The following is a 23661-nucleotide window of genomic DNA, read 5'->3' as shown; positions in this document are numbered from 1 at the left end:
TCTCCTTTTTTCTGAAGAAGGGTCTAGGCCCGAAACGTCAGCCTTCCTGCTCCCCTGATGCTGCTTGGCCTGCTGTGTTCATCCAGCTCGACACCTTGGTATCTCAGATTCTCCAGCATCTGCAGTTCCTACTATCTCTGAGGCATTTCATACAGTTTTGCATGAGAAACAGGTGAGCAAATCTTACACATCTCATGGAATAAAAGATTAGTAGCAAGATGGATGTGCAATTGCTTGACTGGCAGGAAATAGAGAAATAGTTAATGGATGTTGTTTGGGCTGGAGGGAGTCTTGTAATGAAGTTCCCCAGGAGTCAGTGTTGGGGTACTTGCCTTTCCTAATAGATATCAATGACCTAGACTCTGCGGTCAAAACAAAACTTAGAATTACTGCAAACTCTGAGGTGGACAGTGTAAAACTCTGAAAGGACTTGGGTAAGTTGTTGAAATGGGCAGACAGGTTTATATGTGTCATGAAAGGTGGCACAGTAGGTTGAGAGAGCAGTAAATAAAGCATACAGTATCCTGGGCCTTAATGGAGGCAGAGAGTACAAAACTAAGGAGGTTATGTTGAAGTTGATTGGATTTCATTGTCATGTGTACTCAAGTACAAAAGTACAGGAGTACAGTGAAAAGTGTACAACGTCACTGCACAAGACGCCATCTTGGGTACAAGTGCCTAGGTACAGAATCTTAAGAACAGAGTTAAAAGTTAAACATTACAGTAATTATAGAATAGTGTAAAGCATGTGAAATAAGGTTAAACCTTACATATTTTGCTGGCCACCTTAGTTTTAAGTAGAAAATAAAGAAATAAAGCTGAAAGCTCAAGCATTACAGTCTTAAGTGCTTAACCATTGTGGCACCGCACTTTGAGGAATCATCTTGGGACCAGAAGACCATGTTGGGCCGAGAATCCGCCGCGCTGGACCAGGAGACTGCTACACTAGTGTCTTGTATAAGACATTAGATTGGTTTCAGCTATTGTATCAGGTATGGTGGAACACTTTTTAGATAGGATATGAAGGCTTTTGAGAGAGTGCAGAAGAGGTATTTTCATGTAAATGGTTTCAGGGATACAAAATTTCAGTTATGCAGATAGATTGGAAAAGTTTAGGACCGTTTCTCTTGGAGAAGAGAAACTAGAGATTAAATCTAATAAAGGTACTGAAAATCATGCGGATGAGGTGGTTTTTTTAAGATGGTGTGTGTAGGGAGATACATTTTTGCCACTCATGAAAGGGTTGAAAACAAGAGGGCACAGATTTAAAGTAATTATTGAAAGAAACAGAAATGATGTTGTGGAAATAAAGCTTTCTTATACAGTGTACCGATAGGGTCTGGAATGCACTTTCTGAGCTTTTCATAGAGACGGGTTTAATTGATGCTTCAAAAGTGAGTTGAACTGTTATTTGAAGAGGAACAGTGCAAGGAGAATGGTATGAAGTGAATTTCTCATTCATAGAGCAGTGCAGACAGGATGGACTGAAATGCCTTTTCTACACTAGTAATTCTGTGATTCCATGGGACTTGTAGAGTCTCACAGCACAGAAACAGAACCTTCGGTCCTGCCAGTCCATGCTGAACATAATCCCAAACTATTCTAGTCCACCTGCTTGCTCCTGGCCCATATCCCTCCAGACCTTTCCTATTCATATATCTGTTCAAATGGCTTTTAAACATTGTAATTGTAATTGTAATGGTAATTGTACCTGCATCCGCCACTTCCTTAGGAAGTTCATTCCACACGCAAACCACCCTCTGTGTAAAAAAATTGCCTGTGATGTCTTTTTAAAGTCTCCCTCCTCTCACTTTAAAAATGTGTCCCCTTGTCTTGAAATTCTCCATCTTAGGGAAAAGACAGCTACCATCAACTCTATCTATACCTCCCATTATTTTATAAACTTCTGCCAGGTCACCACTCGACCTCCTATGCTCCAGTGAAAAACGTCCCAGCCTATCCAGCCGTTCCTTATAACTCAAACCTTCCATACCCAGCAACATCCTGGTAAATCTCTTCTGAGCCCTCTCCAGCTTGACAATATCCTTCCTATAACTTAACTCCACTGGCACAACTGAACTTGGAAATTACACTGTTTGATTGGGAATAGAAACCTATGCCCAACTGTTCTTTATGCAGTATCACCACAGTAAAATCCTTTATGTAATCTGGAATTCTTGTGGAATTTACTAAAGTAATTGGTACAAAGTATTATACAATCTTAATGCCAGGCTTGCTTGAAATCATTTAATTTGCTATGAAGGGAAAAAAGATTGTAGATCCATTTTGTTTATTGTTATTGTGTATGTTTTGATAATCTTAAATTGTGTTCATCCTAACCTTAATTGTTTTTGCTAGTCCATTACCAAAAATACCATGAGGAAGAGTTTTGCATTCTTGAGTTTCTTTACACATGTGGAGACGATGAGGCTTTAAAAATATTTTGTGCGGTAAAACTTTCTTGGAATGTCATGAGAATAAATAGAAGTGAAATCAGGGTAATGATCTCCTTTGATACAATGTATATGTTGCTGTGTTTTTTTTTAAAAAGCAATAGAACAATAAGTATTTTCCTCTTGTGTATCCTCAGCTGCCCCATTATATTGTCATTAATTTAAAATTGCTCAGTACAATTGATCTTTATTTCACTTTGAAAATAGAATAAAATATACCTGTTGGACCAAACAATCACTTTTTAACTATTTAATTTTGATAATGGCCCTATTAATTTATAACTAATGATTTGGTTATGAATCATAACTATTATTTAAAACAATATGCAAGAAGAACAGCCTCAATATGTAAGTTTTCTCCTGCCAAAATTCAAAGGAAATTGACACAGTTAATAAAACATTGCTAGATACGTGTCTTGTAAATGGAAGTTGGAAAGTGGTATATTTTTTTAAATTGAAGCTATCTTCTACGATTGTCGCTCTGTTAGTGTTCTTTCTTTGTCACTGCTATGTTAGATCTTTTGCCACTGTCATGTTGTGCAGTTTGGATTCAAGTTCTGTGAAATGTAGGTTGTGACAAGTGTCCTGTGTGTTGCAATTATATGGATGGAAAGGATGCTGATTAAAGCTTTTGCAGCACGCTACAAAGGTTTCACCTTGGGCAACTTAATTTTAAGGTCAGAAAACGTAGTGGTTTTCAGATCCAGCAATAACACTGAAGTAACATTGCTTTCCTGTATGATCATCTTTTCTTGCCTGGTTTAAGAATTAGATGATCAAGCTTTGGTAGATAGTGTTTGAGCTACTTTTTACAGGTGTTGATATTCTATTGATGGTTACTGTGAATTCCCTACTCGGCAAACTGACTCAATGGACACAGTTTTGTTTGCCGCAGAAATATGGTATCTTGGAATAATTCTAATTAATCCTTGTGAAGTACATCAACATTCCATTGTTAGTATTTAAAAGAAAACATAAGATGATGGTATCTATGTGTATTCAACTAATTATACCCACAGGAAAAGTGTTTTTAGTTCCATTTGCTTTCCTAGTTGCAATTTCTCATAAGCAGAAAATTATTTTTAATTCTTACAAGAGCATATTACATCATTCCATTACATATCATTTAGAACATGAGAAAGGTCATCTCACATATAATTGCTATTTGCATGAGTTATATTTGAAAAAAATCTATACTGTGCCTTGTACACATGCAGTAAATAGTATTCTTATTAAAATGCTGCTATTTATTTAGCAATCACTTAGTAAACATTTGTATTCTAAGCCCTCACCAAAAATTAAAGTCATTTACTAAAGGTGTGGCATATTGTTAACTGTCAAGATTTGGCCATAATTGTGCAACATGTTTTATCTGATGTCAATAAAAGTTAAAACCTGCATGCCAACATAGAAAACTGCCAAAACTGATGACTAGTTTCAAAAACCTTGGGCTGAACTTTTCTAGCCCCCAGTCCGGTCTTGCAGAGGGTTGGTGATGGGGTGAACAGTAAAACCAGTGGCCTTTTGTGTTTTTGGTTGCCATGATATGTGTGCAATAATTTTAATGAGGTAACCACAAGTGCCATATGATATGTGTGTGTATCAAAGGTTTCCAACCAGCATGCTGAAGCAAGGTGAGTTGTGTGCCGCAAAAGTCTTGAGAGCAGTGCTGCTTTGCGTAGTGGCGTCCAATGTTGCACGTGCGGAGATTTAGCACCTGCATGCACAGGTTGAATAATTTGTCATGAGAAGAAACTGCGTGTGCACACCAAAGAGGGGACAATTAAATAGCTGTTGAACTGGACTGCATGCCGGAACACATTTACACATTCGCACAAATTTTAAAGTGAATAATTTTCCTTGAACCACTTACCTGGGTCTTAAATTCTAAGAAATTGATAAACTACTTGTCAAAAGACATGCTTCCTCTATTAATTCAGTCAGTGAAATATCTGAAAAAGCAAGAAATAAAAACAATTGCTGGAGAAACTCAGCAGGCCTGGCAGCATCCTTGGAGAGAAAGCAGTGAGTTAAGATGCCATTTACAGATGAAGTATCCATGTCTGAACAAACGCATTCAGAACTTCAAGAACTTGAATAAACAAAACATCAAGCAGACCCAGCATCTGATGGAGTGTGTACAGGTATTAGATAAAGTTCAAGAAGCTAATTACCTGGTGGCTGAGCTTGTAGCAAAATCAAGCCCCATATGATTGCCGAAACTGCAATCATGCCTGTGTCTTAAAAAAAAAAATTGTAGGTGTGATGTCAGGAGCTGATATTGCAAAAGAGATCAACAAAGTTCCACTCTGATAATATAGTTAAATGGTGAATTGACAACATGTTCGCTAATATGGAGGAGGTGCTGCAAGAGAGGTTAAACCAGATTTGCGGATTGACAAGTCCACTGATACAAGCGGACTCTGCCAGGTACTAGCAAACTTTTACTATGTCAATGGAAACTCCATTGAAGAGAATCTTTTCTCTTGTAAGGAGCTACCAAATCATGCAACTGGTTAAAAAATATTTTGAGTAACAGATTCTTACTGGAGGGAAAACGAGCTTATCTGACCCATGTGTGGGAATATTTGCACTGAAGCTTTCCCTTGTTCCCATGATGGGGAAAGTCACTAAAGTGAAAGAACAAAGTCCTAACATTTAGATCGCCCATTGCATCCTTCACCATGAAGCTCTTTAGTCAAAATGATGCAGTGAGAGTTAGCTGTAGCATTAGAGCCATCCCTTCCACCTACCTCTTCCTCCGCTACATCGATGACTGTATCAGTGCCGCCTCGTGCTCCCACAGTTCATCAACTTTACCAACACCTTCCACCCCAACCTCAAGTTCACCTGGACCATCTCTGATACCTCTCTCTCTTTCCTGGACACCTCTGTCTCCATCTCTGGTGACGACCTCAACTGATATCTATTTCAAGCCCTCCGACTCCCACAGCTACCTAGACTACACCACCTCTCTCCCACCTTCCTGCAGGAATGTGATCTCCTACTCCCAATTCCTCCGCCTCTGCCGCATCTGCTCCCAAGATGAGGCGTTCCACTCCCGAACACCCCAGATGTCCTTGTATTTCGTACTTTCCCCTTTCGGTGGTCAAAAACGCCCTCAACCGCATCTCTTGCGTTTCCCGCACCTCTGCCCTCACACCCCCTCCCTGCAGTAAAAACAAAGACAGAATCCCCCTTGTCCTCACGTATCACCCCATTAACCTCTGGATTCAACGCATCATTCTCTGCCACTTCCACCACCTGCAATCTGACTCCACTACGAAGGATATATTTCCCACCCCACCCTTATCTGCCTTCCGGAGGGACCGCTGTCTCCGTGACTCCCTCGTCTGCTCCACACTCCCAACTAGCCACACCACCCCTGGCACCATTCCCTGCAACCGCAGGAGGTGCTACACCTGCCCCTACACCTCCCCCCCTTACCTCCATCCCAGGCCCCAAAAAACACTTTCCACATCGGACAGATGTTCACCTGCACATCCGCTAATGTGGTCGATTGTATCTGCAGTTCCCAATGTGGCCTCCTGTACATCGGTGAGACGAAGCGGAGGCTTGGACACCACTTTGTAGAGCACCTGTGCTCAGTTTGCGACAAACGACAACACCTTCCAGTCGCGAACCACTTCAACTCCCCCTCCTACTCCCTGGACGACATGTCCATCCTGGGCCTCCTCCAGTGTCACAGCCGGAAACTGGAGGAGCAGCACCTCATATTCCGCCTCGGGAGCCTACAACCCAATGGTCTCACTGTATGGACTTTACTAGCTTCAAAATCTCCCCACTCCCAGCCTCATCCCATGACTAACCCTCCCTCTCATCCCACCTCTTTGACCTGTCTGTTTTCTCTCCCACCTATCCGCTACTCCCACCTCACTGACCAATCCCCACCACTACCTACCTGCACTCATCTATCACCATCCCACCTACTTTCCCCGCCCAAACCCCCCTCTCTATTTATTTCAGAGCCCCCTTCCCGTCCACCATTTCTGAAGAAGGGTCCCGAACCAAAACGTCGGCTTTCCTGCTCCTCTGATGCTGCCTGGCCTGCTGCGTTCCTCCAGCTCCAGCTGTGTTATCTTGTATTAGAGCAAGGTGTGAAAATTGTAAATTACATAAAATTGCAGCTATTGAAATCATATTTGTCCCTTATTTTGTGTGCACAAAAAGGAGGCTAAGCACCAAAGTTAACTGTTATGCACCTAAGTGCACGAGGGCAAGTTCTGTCCCGCATTCATGAGCTCCAGAGAGAGCAGAATGTTCAACAGTGTATGAACTGCCTTACAAAGAGTTAGTTTCTGATGATTACTGGTGGGATAAACTGGCATATCTCACAGATAATTTCAGCCATCTGAATGAGCTGAATACTAAAATGCAGAGGAAGAATGAGATGATCTTAACCACCATAGATAAACTTCAAGGTTTCAGGTCAAAGCTGGTGTTTTGGCAAGAGACAGTGGCAAGGGATTCACTTGAGCTGTTTCCACTAGCAATGTCAGTGGTAGATGCACCTGTCAAGATGCATTGAAGGTTGAATTTCTACTTCCCCTCAACAAATGTGGAACACTGTTTTGTTCACTGTCTTCTGTGTCAGCATAAAAGCTGACATAAAAGAAAAAGGAGTAGGTCATCTGGCCCATCAAGCCTGCTCTGCCATTCAGTAAGATCATGGCTGATCATTTTGCGCACTTAGCTCCACTTACCCACCTGCTCACCATAACCCTTAATTCCTTTACTGTTCAAAATTCTATCTATCTTTGCCTTAAAAACATTAAATAAGGTAGCCTCAACTGCTTCACTGGGCAGGAAATTCCACACCTGAAGAGCCACCAAATCGGAAGTGTTAACTCTTTTTCTCCCCACAGATACTGGCAGCCCTGCTGAGTTTTGCCAGCAATTTCTGTTTTGGTTTGGAGAGATGTTTTTTCTGTACATGTTTTGGCTGATGTGGTACATGAATATCCAACCATCCCTGTTTGTCTTTGTGACAACATTAGCTCCTGTGAGCTAGCTTTCTCAACACTGGAGTACATGAAAAGCAATAGGAGGGAGCACTTGTTCCATCGACAATATTTGAGGGCAACCCTTTCATCAAATTTTCCCCAAATCAAAAGGCTCTGCACATAGCTGTAGGCCCAGGTTTCCCAGTACCCCAGTAAGTTGCAATTTATGTTATGTTTTGCTGTGATCCATGCTTCATAAGTAGTTAGAAATAGTTCAGTTTAACAGATTTTGAAAGATGTGTGTACTCATAGTCAAAGGTTGTGTGTTTTTTGCAAGTGGATTTGAAACATTTTTTGGCAAGGTGGTGGCAGGGTAAGTCGCTCCATTCGGAGCTCCACTCTGCTCGCCAGTTCCCTTTCTCTTTCGTTTTTTTTTGTCCATCCTTTTTTTTTTCTCCCATCTTCTCTCTCCCTCTGTAGTGATTCTAGCTCCCCCCACCCACCCGTTTTAACTATCTACCTAAGTAGTTGCGAAGGAGCCCGGTGGCAGCCAGGAACCATGTGCCTAAAGCTGAATGCACGGGTTGTGTCCTGCAGCAGTGGCGGATCAAGCATGGACCGGAGCGACAGCGGCAAATCAAGAGTGGGCCAGTGAGGCAGCCCAGAGCGGGACTCTGGCAGAGGCATGGCGTGGGCTCGAAAGGTTGGAGCAAGACTGCGGCAGTGGAAAGTGGACTGTCTTAAGTCATCTTTATTTTATCTTATTCTAAGTTAATGTGAATAGAGCCGTATATGTATGGTAAAGGTACACACTTTTCACTGTATTTTTACATTGAAGACACGTGACAATAAATGAATCAATTCAACATTAATGCTTTTAATTATTCTTTAGCTTGTTGTGTGCAATATGTTGTAAACCTCTCTAGTAAGGTCATAACCATAGTAAATGTGATGTTTGTGAGCAATCAATTCAGCTTAAAGTGGGTATGCCATGTGTAGTGACTGTAAAGTGGTCAGCCAGGTGAACCTCATAGAATATGAGTTCCCTGATTGGGGCTGTTAATCTGGTCCAAACTGGGAGCCCTGGCTGATAGATAAGAGCATCCTGTTCTCTCTGAGCTGGCCCTGAGGCAGCTGGATCAGTGTCGAGGGCTCTCCACGCGTAATGGTAACTTGGTGATGGGATACCAACCTCTGTGGAGTTATTTCACTGTGGAATTCTTTTTGTCTCATTGAAGTGTGCCTTGATATTGAAAAGGTTGGAAACCACTGGTGTACATTGTCATTCAATTTTCTATGCTAAATTTGAAAGAGAATTGCCATGAGTTTTAAGGTCATGCTGTTAATATTTAAATTCTTCAGACTTTATTTGTGCTTTTCTTTCACAAGTAAATACATCCATGAATTTAACAAATAATATTTTATCCTGAATATTGCAAATACATTCCAAATTATTTAAAAAACCTAATTTTAGTATTTGACACATTTTCATCATTTCAGTGTTAGCTTTATCAAATTAGACTAAAATCTGTTCTCTGCTCAGCCACCGTTATATCCGATGGGGATTGCTAATTGTACCATTATTTATACACAGCTACTTATACCCCGTACACTGAAAAATAATGATCTTGCTGACCTGCTATTGTGCTTTATGGCCAGAACATGATTATCTGCCTTGGAGGCAGAAGGCCCATTAATATTCTGGAGCCTCAGCTCAGTAGTCTGTATTATACTAAGAATAGTTTATCCAAAACACCCACTTTTGACTGTTCTTTCTTGTCAGCTTTGCTATTTAGAATCCTGTTAGCATCTAATTGCATCAGTGCTTGCCCCAAACCCCCAAAAAGTAAAACTGGAAATTGCCCCTTTTCCTGATAATAGATGACCTGGAGGAGGAGCAGAAGGTGTAAGCACATCACTTGAGGCAACGTGGCCAGAGACTGAACAGATTTCCAAACTGCTACCAATGCAATGTGCAGGGAACAGATGCTTTCCAAAGGAATATCTATGGAGCAGATTTGTGCCTCAGAAAGGATTCAATTAGTTGCTACTGAAATGCTCCAGGAAAAAGTTAATCTTTTTGTTGGGTCTTATCACAGGCCATGACTGTTCATAGTGGTTTACAATTTTTGTGGGTCTGTTTCTTTTCAGTTAGACTCTGCAGATCGCTGGTGTCTGCTAAGGAGTTGTGAGGTCCTTCAGTCAACATACGACAGATGTTCCCTTTTACAGGACATTCATCCAAGAAATAAGACATGTCCCCGACAGCAAAGTATAGGATCTCTCATCTTGCTGATGCATTCTGGCAAGCCAGAATCAAGGGGCCTTTAGCAGGAACCCTGTGTTGCTGAAAATTCCGTTTAAGTAGCCTGTGACTATCATCATTGTGGATTAAATTTATTGATTTTCTGTAATACCGCAACTGAGGATCCTGCGCAGAACATCAGGAAGATGCTGCTGATTAGGTTATATAAACATGAGAGATTTCTTTTTTCCTTTAGCTTTCTAGATCTTTCAAAATTGTAGTTGACTTTTTGAGGTTGATTTTAGAAGTTGCTGTTCATTTGTCTCCTGGTGTCAGTGCTAAGTAGAATTTATAATGTCATTTGGTTGTTCTGGGGCTAAACAAGAAAATTATTTGTGTATATTGCATTCACACAGCACTTCTCGTGATCACCAAATGTCAAAATGGTTTACTGCTAATTAAGTACTTTTTGAAGTATACTCACTCCCTTTAGCCACAAAATCTGTGTCTACCTCCTTATTGAAAACACAGCGTTTTGACCTCAACTACTTTGTGCTGGTGAATTCCACAAACTCACTGCTGACTGGATGAAGAATTTTCTCCTTATCTCAATGTTCCACATGGTAGTCTGGTTAGTAAAGTTAGATCACATGGAATCCAAGGGTAGCTAGCCAATTGGATCCAAAATTAACTTGAAAGTGGGAGACAGAGGGTGGTTGTGCAGGGTTGCTTTTCAGACCGGAGGCCTGTGACCACTGGTGTGCGACAAAGATCAGTGCTGAGTCCATCACTTTTCGTCATTTATATAAATTTATAACAGTCCAACACCAGCACTTCCTCTCCACTTTCAGCCGACAGTTGGTGGTGTCGAAGGTAGCCATGATGTGGACCTCCAGGAAGATTGTGTATATCGACGCAGATATCAAGTTTCTGCAGAGATGCAAGAAAGCAGAGAAGATCTAGAAAGGACGACAGATCATGAACCCACTCAAGTTGACCTTCAGCACAGACTGCGCTGAGAGACTCTGCCGTCGCACCTCTTGCACAATCCTCCATCGTCTCGTACACCAACTCTATAGCAAATGCCACAACCATGAAATTAAGATAGAGTCCATAGTCTCAGCTTAGACTCAGGGTAAATTGGACCAGCTACGAGACATTGTCAAGCAGATAAGGCAAAGGAACTATGGCACCTACATGGACACCAAGATCAGGAAATTGGAGAAACCTGGCATCACCACCCGTCCAATACCAGGACCTCCATGTCATATACAAGTGTGAATATAGGAGGTATGGTTAGTAAGTTTGCAGATGACACCAAAATAGTTTGTGCAGTGGACAGTGAAGAAGGGTATCTTGGAGTACAATGGGATCGTGATCAGATGGGCCAGTGGGCCGAGGAGTGGTAGATGGAGTTTAATTTAGATAAATGTGAGGTGTTGCATTTTGGTAAGGCAAATCAGGGCAGGACTTATACAGTTAATGGGAGGGCCCTAGGGAGTGTTGCCCAACAAAGAGACCCAGACGTGCAGGTGCATAGTTCCTTGACAGTGGAGTTGCAGGTAGAGAGGATGGTGAGAAAAGCATAGCATGCTTGCCTTCATTGGTCAGAATATTGAGTATGGGAGTTGGGGATGTCCTGTTGTGGCTGTAAATGACATTGGTTAGGCCACTTTCGGAATTCTACATATAATTCTAGTTGTCCTCCTATAGAAAAGATGCTATTAAACTTGAGAGGATGCAGAAATTATTTACAAGGATGTTGCCAGGTTGGAGGTTTTGAGCTGTATAGACAGACTGAATAGGCTGGGGCTTTTCCTCCCCTTGAGTGTTAGAGGCTGAGGAGTGACCTTTGTAGAGATTTATAAAATCATGATGGGCATGGATAGGGTGAATAGCCAAGGTCTTTACCCTAAGGTGGGTTAGTCCAAAACTAAAGGACGTAGGTTTAAGGTGAGAGGGGAAAGGTTTAAAAAGGACCTGAGGGGTATCGTTTTCACACAGACGGTGGTGCGTGTATGGAACAAGCTGTCGGAGGAAGTGGTGGAGAAGGGTACAATTACAATATTTAAAAGGCAAATGGATGGGTATATGAATAGGAAGGGTTTAGAGGGATATAGGCCAAATGCTGGCAAATGAGACTGGGTCCGATTGGGATGTCGGGTTGGCGCTGATGATTTGGACCAAATGGTCTGTGTCTGCTCTGGATTACTCTATAACTCATTGATTTGTAATGTATAAATGCATTGACTGTGCCTTTCACAATGTTGTCAATTCATTATTGATCTAACCACACTAAATGTATCTATGTTTCAGCAAATTACAGTGTAGAATTCGATTGATGTGAACAGGAAGCTGAAAAGCTCAGATAATATGAGTATGCCAGAAAATTGTAGGCCCTTAATTTTATAGTGAACAGCTTGCAATGTAATTAACATTTGTTAACCTTTTCAAAAACATAATTGTCAAATATCTATCTGATCTTCAGGTGAAAAATGTAATTTGGTTTTTGATAGCTGAGGAGTGCTCAGAATTGTACCAATCTTAGGAATCATCAAAGAGGCCTAAAACATCTGCATGAAACATGGTTTCCTGTTTTTGTTTTCTTCTGATATAAGATTGTGGTATTTTGAGTGGGTTGTATTAATATTTCCAATTCATCTGCATTTGCATTTGTTTCTGACCTCATCTTTGGTTGCTCTAATGCTGTGTTAAAACTCTCTATTCCAAAGTCATTAACCTTTTAGTTCAGCAAAGTATTTTGCCCAGAAGCAAGTTGATTAGTGAAGCTGGTGAGAACTGCATATAAAATGAATTGCTGGGTGATAGGTGACCAGGTTCACAAAGCTCTTCAGGCTGATGTTTGCATAGCCTTCAAACTTTTCATTTAGAGGCACAGAAATGCAATGTACATGTACCAATTTGTTTTAAACTGTAAGCTGCTATGCAACGTTGTTAAAATTACTATTTCAATTTCATTGTGATTAAAATAACTTTTTTTCTTTTTGTATGGCTATTTATAGTTCAGGAAGGACTACCAATTTGTTATATGTACAATGTTAGATTTATGTGAATGAGAAGCTGAAAAATCCCAAATTTGTGCATTCCAGAAAATTTTGTGCTTTTTTTGATGAAATATTGTTATTTCTAAACAACAGTATTAATTTTGCAGTTGGAATATGTTAAAAATGTACTTTGTATTATGAAATTATGCCATTCAGCCCTGCAAGCATTTAATGAGTCTATGGACCGTCTGTGTGTTAACCTGGTCCATTTATATTCCTTTAACTTGGACTCTCCCACTACTAGTATAGGTTGTTTGTGTCTATCAATTTCCCCTTTTCTTTTGTTTTGAACAATAGGTGCTGGTAATTTTGATTTTAAATCTTGTCTCGATCTATCTTTTATTTATCTATTTGTCTTATGGCACTATCTTTAGGCTTGCATTATATCAATTTTGTCATTATAAGTCACTCTTGCCTTCCACAGTCATAATCTGCTGCCCACCAAGCCCTCATGTGCCTAAGGCATGGAGTGGGATCATAGACCCTGTTGCTTCTCTTGTTCCATCTCCCCCACCCCTGCCCCCATTACCCCTAAAAGCCACTGTCAAGTGATGCATTTTAGGTCCAAAAGAATAGTGCAGCACAGAAGGAGGCCATTCAGCCCATTAAGCCAGTGTCAGTTCTTTCAAAGAGATATCCAGTCAGGGCTTGCAGTAACTAACCCTCCCCTTGCCTAACGCATTCTTTACCTATTCCTTTATACTCCAAGTATCTATCCAATTTCCTTTCGAACACTAATTTGAATCTGCATCCACCTCTATCAAGCAGGAAGTGAATTTCAATTCATAACGATTTTTTTGTTAGGTGTCTTTCCTTCTTGCCCCTGGTTCTTGTACCAGCCAATTTAAATGAAGTTAAATCGGAAGTCATCTGATTGTCAATCCTTTAGCAATTTGGAACAGTTTTTATTTATTCTTTCTAAATGCTTCATAATTTCATTCACTGCTATCAAATTCCCACATGCTATTTGACAGTTCATAAATCAACCTGTGCAAAGACTTCACATTCTTCTGATGCCTAGAATTAGAAAGCGTAGTCATGATAGTATTGGACCATTTTATACGGGTTCAGCAAAACTGTACTTTTGAACTCTATGCTTCTATTTATAAAACCTATCAAACGTTTAGTTTTCAGTATGATGTACTTTACAATTTAGTTTTGTCAGACAATTGCATACACCTGGTTGTCCATATTATGCAACCAACGCTTCATGCTTTGAACCTGTCAAAATTTTAATTGGAGAGTGCCTCTTGATCTTCCCAAGGGCTACTTTATAATTTTTGGAGACCACTACTTTTATTTTCAGAGCTCTCCTTTTTTTTTTCCACACTCACCAGTTATTTATTAGGTGATGGAGTTACATGGTAAAAATGCCACCTGTATTTGAATTTATATCTGGGGTTTTTGGACTGGTACAGAAGAAGAATTGAGTAATAGATGCTTAGTTATTAATCCTCAATTAAACTTTAAACCACAACATTCATCATTGTAAGAAAACAGACATAATTTGGAAATAAAAATTTTTATTTAAAATAACTGTGATAGGCACTTTAACCCATCACCACCAACACATCCTACAGGTCAGCCAGGTCATAGCTAATACATTTCCATCACACGTACACAAAGCTGGAATGTTTTATCCAGGCAATCACTACCCTATTTATGACATCTCTGATCATGATCGTAGATTTCAATTTACCAATTGGCCATGTTGATCACAATAGTATCTGCTGTATTTCTCTCCAACCAGTAGATCTTGATCTTAAGTGATCTTCAATGAGATATTTCTCAATCATTCTCAAGGAATGAATTATCTCCGTGATTTCAAGATTACGTAGGTAGTTGGATGTTCCATTTTTCTTTTCTCTCCCCACCCCAATGTGCAGCCTCCTCCTTACTTGCCCCCCGATCTTTCTATGTGGTCAACTCCTCCTTTTCCACCTGCCACCTTACACCCCCAGCCTGCCCTACCTCCTGTGCAGCCTCCACCATAATAGGCAGCAGAACCTCCCACTCCAGATTCACACTGGCCAACTTTTGATTCTCAGAGCAGTCCATCCCTAAAGTCTGGTCAATGCAACCAGTTGCCTTCAAAGCTACTGCACCAATCACAGGCTGGTTCTGTCCCATATAGACTCACTGAGATGTGAAAAAAAATGATGAATTTCATCCTATTCATAATCCTTCTGATTGTGACTGGAGAAGTATGTTGCAGATTCTGTGTGCCTCAAATACAGGGAGTACTTAGCTTTGGTTGCTGAGCGGGTATAGTGCTGTCGATCACAATCCCTGTGAAAAAGTGGGCCCCAGTATAGCACCATGTGTGTTCATCTCTCCTGGACACTGCATTTGCTCACCAATATCTTGGGTCTTGTTTGAAACTTGTTAAAGCTATAAAAGTTTTCTAGTTCTGACAATAGGTCACAGACATGAAAAGGTAACCATTTTTCTGTTTACAAATGCTGACTAGTTGCTGGCTATTTCCAATTGTTTGTTTCAGATTTCCGATATTTAGTGTATCTTGACTTTTATTATTTCCCAAAACCTTGCTACTGCAACATCCCCAGGATGTTGTTAGTGGGGTTTACTGTTGACCAGAAATTGTTGGACTAGCCACATAAATATGGTGTCCAGAAGAGCAGATCACAGGCAGCATTTAAACAAGTTTCCGTAGCTGTTTCAATGATCATCAATTGCTATTTCTAGTGCTGAAAAAAGACACCGTTTCAAGAAATAATTTTGATTGAGAATTTTGTTTACCACTGCAGGATGTTACAACCAGGTGAGAAGGGATAAACTGATCCCCCTCTCTTTAACATTCTTAGGTGGTTGCAATAAAAGTTGGGTGTTTTTGCACAAGCCCATACCTTTTCTCCCCAGTTAAAATATTGTTAACTGTTACTATGTGTAGTAATGAGCCAATTTCAAGGTTTTGTGGGGAAGAGCTAAGCTTGAGAAAAATAATAGATGATGTCAAACATATGGCCTTCATGCAGTCACTTGAACATTTGCACAGGTACAAAGGTAAAAGAGAGCTAGTGTCCAGAACAAAGAAAGGTTGAAGTCTATACAATTTATAGTCCTTTGAGCATCCTTGTCATGTAAAGGTTTAACCTGAGACAACAGTTGGTCTCAGCTGGTTGTTTAAACTAACCAACACCAATTTCGTGGCCAGCCTGTGTGTGTATGTACGTATGTCAGTAAGTCAGGTGACCTCTGTGACTATTACAGCTCAATGTTTATGGTCCCTTTTTAAGAACTGTTAAGCCCATGCAAGTGTGAATATTATAAATCACCCCACAGAATTCCAAGATTGCTCGTCACCATATTATGCATCATGGGTAATCAAGATAAATTAAAACTTGAAAGTGTTCGGAAAAGAATTACAAGGATGTTGCCAGAGTTGGAGGATTTGAGCTATAGGGAGAGGCTGAATAGGCTGGGGCTGTTTTATCTGGAGCGTCGGAGGCTGAATGCTGATCTTTATAATCTTTCTGATTGTGACTGGAGGAGTATGTTGCAGATCCTGTGTGCCTCAAATACAGGGAGTACTTAGCTTTGGTTGCTGAGTGGGTATAGTGCTGTCGATCACAATCCCTGTGGAAAAAGTGGGCCCCAGTATAGCACCATGTGTATTCATCTCTCCTGGACACTGCATTTATAAAATCATGAGGGGCATGAATAGGGTAAATAGACAAGGTCTTTTCCCTGGGGTGGCAGGGTGAAAACCTAGAGGGCATAAGTTTTAGGTGAGAGGGGAAAGATTTATAAGGGTCCTAATGGGGCAACTTTTTCATGGAGAGGGTGGTGCATGTATGGAATGAGCTGCCGGAGGAAGTGGTGGAGGCTGGTACAACTATAACATTCAATAGGCATTTGGATGGGAATATGAATAGGAAGGGTTTAAAGGGGATATAGGCCAAATGCTGGGACTGGATTTATCTAGGATATCTGGTCAGCATGGACGAATTAGACCAAAAGGTCTGTTTCCATGCTGTACATTTCTATGACTCTAAAAATGAGTTAGTAGTGCGCATTGTGGTAGTTGAAGTTTCGATAATATAGACATGTTTTTGCTCATTTTTGCTAGTTGCTGTAATAATTAAATAATTTTTAATTATTCAGAAGGATTATGAATGGAATCTAGTTCATTGGTGTCATCATCATCGTAGATCAAAGAATCTACTACAGTGTGGAAACAGGCCCTTCGGCCCAACAAGTCCACAATGACCTTCAGAGCATCCCACCCAGACCCATCCCCCTAATCTACACATCCCTGAACACAATGGGCAATTTAGCATGGCCAATCCACCTAGCCTGAACATCTTTGGACTGTAGGAGAAAACCTGGAGGAAACCCGCGCAGACACGGGGAGAATGTGCAAACTCCACACAGACGGTCCCCCAAGGTGGAATCGAACCCAGGTTCCTGGAGCTGTGAGGCAGCAGTGCTAACCACTGAGCCACTGTGCCGCCCTTTTCATCTGACTCCAGACCTACCCACGCTCTCAACCAAATGCAAATTGGATTCTATTTTTGTAATATACTGCTTTCCTTGCAGCTAAGTTCATATTGGCACTTGCTAAAACGGGATGTATGTTAATTCTACAGTCACTTTTGGGCTTGTGTTCTGGAGTTAATGCTTCCTCACTTATGTCTTGGCTGGCAAGCTTTGAATGAGGGACCTTCACATTCTGCTATGTTATCATGTGCTGGCTCTGATTTCCTGTTATAAAATAGGAGAAAATTTGATAGAATACACAAGCAGACCTAATTGGGATTCTTTCTCACTTCCTTTCCTGCAGAAGATGAAGAAGACGAGATTCCTGAACTGAATCTAGGAACTGAATCTGAGCTGGAAAACCAAGATCAGAAAGCTGACACTAAAGAAGGTAGTTAATTACATTGCTTTCATTTTTGTGAAATCCATGTGAATTATGTAGATTGTGTTCTGTATGCCGTATCATGCAACATTGAAATAATTGCAAAACAGAAAGCTGCAGTCAAAAGTTCAGGAATTGATTTCGGGGTTAAACTGCCAGTGATGGGTTAATCATTGGGTAACATGGTTGCTGTTTAATGTTTTTAACCTTCAGCCTTTCAAGTCAGAGCTTGCTAGGCAGTTATCACTGAAATTTCATAAATCACTGAAATTCTTGAGTTGAAAGGGCTTATGTCAACAGTGTTGTTGAATGAGTAATGTGAGCAAAATTGACAGTTTTATATGCTTGAAATATGTACTGAAGAAAATTGTATTTTAATCTTACCACCTTTTAAGTTTGAATGCTAGTTTTGAAATATTCTCAGTAAGTAGTCACACACTTAAATTTCATATCAATGACTTGGATGGAGAGACCAAATGTATGCTTGCTATTGATACTATTGTACATGTCATTACCTCTACTTACAAAGACATGACTTTGTAAAGGGAGATTAAGTGAATGGGTAAAAAGTTAGCAGATGGGGTATATGTAAATTAAGCTAGTTAGGCATGAATAATAGAAAACAAGCATGTTAAAAGAAATTTATAAAAGTTGCGAAACTCTGAAATTCAGATCTGGGCATCCTGATAAATGAATCAGAAATATTAGTATACAGGTACAGCAAGTGATTTAGAAGGTGAATTGAATGTTGTTTATTACAAAGAAAATGGAACATAAAAGTAAGCATGTTTTTCTACAGTTGTGCAGGATATTGGTGAGTCCACATTTTGCGTTCTGTGCACTATTTTGATTATCCTACTTAAGAACAGACATAAATGTTTAGAGCATTTATAAAGAGGGCAGTTTAGAATAGGTTCACTTGATTGATTCCTTGGAAGAGGATTGTCTCATGAGAAAAGGTTGGAAAAGGCTGTGCCTGTATCCACAGGAGTTTAGAAAAATGATAAGTGATCTTATTGAAACATAATGTCCTGAGAGGAGTTGACAGGGCGGATGCTGGGACATTGTTTCTACTTGTGGGTGAAATCAGGATTAAGGAAAACAGTTTAAAAATAAAGGCTATCCCACTTAAGGAGATGAGAGCTCTTTTCCTCTCTAAGGGTCTTGGGTCTGTGGGACTCTTCCACTGAGAGTGGTATGGGTAAAGTCATTGAAAGTTTTTAATGTGGATATGTTTTCTCAGAATATTCACATATAACAACCAATTATTTACCACTTCAAAAGACATTTCATTGCAGTATATTTTTTCTGTGGTGTAATGTTTGAATCACATTTAATAAATTTCAGATTGGTTTTGCCTTCCTCAGTAAATCCTAGCTATCGATCTTAGCCAGAAATGCGAGGTAGAAGAAACATGAAGACAATACAGGCTCAATGACGCAACTTTAAGCGGAGTACAGAAGCAGAGAGATCTTGGGGTTTAAGTGCGTGATTCTCTCAAGGTGACCAGGGAAGTTGAAACAGTTGTTAAAAAAGTTTATAGGATCCTTAAATTTATAAATAGAGGCATTGAGTATTAAAGCAAGGAAGTGATGCTACACCTCTGTAAACCATTGGTCAGACCACATTTGGAGAATTATGTTCAGTTCTGGTCACTTTATTTAAGGAAGGAGGTTAAAGGCCTGGAGAGAGTGCAAAGCAGATTTGCTAGAATGACACCAGGAGTGAGGGATTTTAGATATAACAAAGATTAGGGAGATTGGGCTCAGTCTCCTTAGAGCAGAGAAGATTGAGGTGACCTTATTGAGTTGTTCAAAATAATGTTCATTTTTGACAGCATATGGAGGGATATTCTGTTTCCACAAGTTGGTATGTCAGTAATTAGGGGTCACAATTTCAAGATTGTTAACAAGAGAGCTAGGAGTGAGATGAAGAGAAACTTCTTTACTCAGACAGTTGTTAAGGATTGGGAATGCACCCGCCTGGGAGAGTGGTGGAGGCAGGTTCCATAGGAGGTTTCAAAAGAGGGCTGGATATATATTTGAAAGTGATGAAATTAGAGGGCTATGGAGAGTGGGACTTTCAGGAGCCTGTACAGACATAATGGGTTATATGACCTCCTTCTGTACTGTACAAAGTCTATGATTGGTTTACCTCTCTCTGCTCCTACTTTTTTGTGGTGAAACTGAACTCATTTTGGTCAAGACTCTGATTTCTCTCTTTCAAAAACACTGAATGTACCTGAAATCCTACTGTTCCTGAGTCGAGGTTGGGAGTAGTCAACTGTGCTCACATTTTGCGGCAGGGTTGCCATTTTCTAAGGTAATGTCGAAAGCTTGCGTTAATTGTGATTTTTCAACTCTATTTCATAGTAGGAAGTATTTTTTTTTAAATAATAGGTGCCATGAATAATTATCCACAGTTCTTTGCTTCATGGTAAAACATCCTCCGACCCCTAAAAGTTTTCAGGTCAAACTCTCAGCACACTCCTGTAACCACCCCACTGTCTTCACTTCTGACAGTGTTATCCTTGCTCCCTGACCCAGCAGAAATGCACCAACAATGCTTGCATTCTGGTCATTGACTGGACAGGACCAGTAATTTTAGAAGGTGTTTAGCGAGTGTAGGTGTGGAAAGGAGTGAACTGTGATTTGAGAAGGGTGAATACTCCCTGTGAGTGGTTATGTTGATGAACAGGGAAGTGATTGGTGCACAAGAACTGTCCGTGGTGAAGGATGTTGGGATGAGTGAAGTCTGGCAGTAATTATGGTGGAGGGCAGCTTGTGGGTGAACACTCAAAGACTGAGAGGGGATGCAAGCACTGTCTGTCATGTGGGGCCAGGAGTGGAGAACGTAAAAGGCACAGGGGCTGAACATTTCTGTGGCTGTTGAAGTGCTTTGAACTCGAGCTGACTTAATTAAAGTTTTGCTCCTTTAGAGCTACGATGAAAAACAGTAAATATGTGTGAAAAAAGACAGAAAGCCCAAAGCTGTGTGAATCCAGGCAGAGTAAACTGGAGGTTTAAATTTCCCATGCAAGTACAACAAATGTTCTGGTGTGGAATTTCCTCCACAGTCCCAAAGTACATCAGTTGTGTAAGTTGAGTCAGAGGCCAATCCCCATGCTGGAATATCTTGGCCATATTTTATCTTTTTAAATCTAAGATGACCTTGTTTAAAAAGAAAAATATTTTCTAAATGTTAGAATCTAAGAGATGTAAGTGTTTTGAGTCTCAGATAGCCTGAAATCGTAATATTCCTGTCTTCTGGTGAATCTCATTCATTGTGAAAACTGCTTTTGTTTAATCATCCAAAACTGTCTGCTCTTGCAATGATTTCTGCATATCTGAATATTAATATGCATAGGCTCACAGTATTGGTATCATGAAGACTGTATGTTGATCTTGAGGACGACATGTTCAGCATTCACCATTTCTGGAAAACTTTACTTAAACTTTAAAATTATTTATTATTATTATTGAACATAAAATTAGAATATGGATTACAGTACATGGACTGATTGGACCAAAGAGTCTGTTTATGTGCTGCATGACTCCGACTGCAAGTAGAAATATGCTTACAAAAAATGATCCCAAGGTTAGATGGAGAAGAAATGAAGTATTTTCATGTTAAACCTCAAATTCCCTTTGTCGTGGTTTTGGATTAGCTTTATGCGTCACAATTATCTCCAAAAGAAAAGTTACTTTGATGTTACTGCTAAGATGCTGCAAAAAATGGTCGCAAATGTGATATTCCCATCTCTTTTATGTCCTCAGTTACACCTTCTGACAGGAGGGGGCATTGCCTACACTCTATGATGGTATTAGGAATGTACTTGCAACCTATTGCTCAAGTTGATTTTTGCATTTATCTGCTGCTGCCTCACATGACCGTAAAATTGTTATGGTGGCCATTCGGCAATTATACCTGCCACTGACTCTTCAAATGAGCAATTTACAGTACCGTTCTCCCATCTTCTTGTAGCCCTTCACTTTTTTTCCATTCCAAGTAATAATCTAATACCCTTCTAAATGTTTTAATTGAACCTGATTCAACCACACTCTTAAGCAATTCATTCTATACCTTACATGCTGCATGAGGAAAGGATTTTCCTCCTGCCACTTTTGCTGCTTTTACAAATTTGTACACCTCATTTTGTCTTCTTTATAATGAAAGAAGCAGCTGGCTGTCTCTGAGAGCCAAAAGGAGCCAAATTAACAGTAGTAGTTTTTTTCCTGTATTATGAGCAAATTCTAGTGACAAATAAGTGAGAATGGTTGGGTGAGTATTTATACAATTCTTATAGAAATAAAAGAACATCAGAACTTATTGCTTATCATTTGTAAGGTCTCTATTTGGCATTTATAGTTTGTAAGAGCGATAGTGCAGAGGTCCAGAGAAGAATGGCCATAGCGTCATTAATGTTGTTTAATTTTAAGGGCACTCTAAGGGGTATAATTTAAAGGGTAAGTCGTGGAAGGAGAGCTCAATTCTGTAGTGTGCTCCTGCTGCTCTGTGGGAAATCTATTACTGTTCCAGTGCTGTGTATCTGAATGTGAGCAGAAGTGTCTCCAGCTGCAGCTTCTGGAAGCTAGCTTTTAAGAGCTAGAGAGTGGCTGAGGATTCTGTGGAGCATCTATGAGGTTGAGCGTATCGTGGATAGCATGTATGGAGAGGGGCGCAGGCAAACACTCCACAGGCAGGAGCAAATAGATGACCACCAGGCAGAGAAATTGGACTAGACAGGCAATGCAAGAATCCCCTGTGACCATTCCCCTACAAAACAGATATACCACTTCGGATACTGTTGGGAAAAATGGCTTCTTGGAGGAGAGTGGCAACAGCCAGATTTGTTGCACCACAGTTAGCTCTGCTGCATGGGAGAGGATGAAGAAGCATGAGAAAGAGATAGCAACAGAGGATTCAGTTGTAAAGGGAATAGACAAACATTTCTGTGGTTGCAAATGAGGTTCCATGGGACCAGTAAAAGCTAGGTAGATTTCACCTGGGCAGAACTGGAACTGATATCCGAGAGGGAATGGTTGCTAGTGAGGTTAGCAGGGTTTAAACTAAAATGGCAGGGGATGGGAACCTATACAGGGAAACAGAAGAGAAGGAAACAAAGGTAAAAATAAAAGACCGAAAGGGAAATTAGATAAGCAATAGGTGGAGAATTCAAGGGCAAGAAATCAAACAGAACCATTGTGTAAAATAATGTGAAAGGGACTAAGAATGTTAAAACAATCCTTAAGGCCTGTGTCTTAAGACATAGAGCACTCAATGATATTGATGAATTGGTCTTGAAAATAGATATAAATGGGTATGATATAGTTGGGATTATGGAGTCATTGCTGCAGAGTGATGAGGGGTTGGAACTAAATATTGTGAGGAAGAAAATTAGCTGCGGTGATTAGAATCTGTATGGGTTGAACTTAGTAACACCAAACGGCAAAAAAACAACAGTGAGGATTATATATAGGCCCCCAGATTGTAGTGGCAATATTTGGGTAAGGCATTAAATGGTAAATTAGAAGCGCTAGCAATAAAGTACAGCTATCACAATGGATGACATTAAGCTGCATACAGATTGGGAAAATCCAATCCGTGGCTACAATGGCTACAGGAGGAATTACTCCAGGGTTTTCAGAATCAGTCAATTTGAAGAACCAGCAAGAGAACATGCCATCCTAGGCTGGGTATCGTGCATTCAGAAAGGAATGATTGACATCTAGCTGTGTGAGGCCCCTTGGGGAAGAGTGACCATAATATAATAGAATTCTCCATTACGATGGGAGTGACTTAATTGATTCTGAGATTTAAGACCCTGCATCTAAGTAAAGGAAATTTTGATAGTATGAGGCATGAGCTGGTAATGATAAATTGTAATTTTACTTAAAGGGATCATGGTGGATAGGCAATGGCAAATATTTAAAGAATGCATGGAGAAACTGCAACAACTGTTCATTCTAGTCTGACACAAAAACAAAGCTGACAAGATGGTCTGACCATGGCTAACAAGTATAAGGAGAGGCATACAAATGGTCAAAGAAGG

At 40.3% G+C, this 23661-nt stretch overlaps 1 protein-coding gene across 1 annotated transcript in view; it reads left to right on the top strand.

The window, feature by feature from the left end:
* The window catches only part of LOC109931378 (cytoplasmic dynein 1 intermediate chain 1), a 236843-nt gene that overhangs the window by 94603 nt on the left and 118579 nt on the right, over positions 1 to 23661 (top strand). Inside the window, exon 7 of the mRNA XM_048611130.1 lies at positions 17532 to 17618. Coding sequence (XP_048467087.1) covers positions 17532 to 17618 — 87 coding nt within the window. The remainder of the gene's footprint in view (positions 1 to 17531; positions 17619 to 23661) is intronic.

The sequence above is a fragment of the Rhincodon typus genome, chromosome 2 (assembly GCF_021869965.1).
Source record: "Rhincodon typus isolate 14 chromosome 2, sRhiTyp1.1, whole genome shotgun sequence".
NCBI lineage: Eukaryota > Metazoa > Chordata > Chondrichthyes > Orectolobiformes > Rhincodontidae > Rhincodon > Rhincodon typus.
The sequence above is the reverse complement of the archived record's forward strand: the minus strand, read 5'-3'. Positions and strand labels throughout refer to the sequence as shown.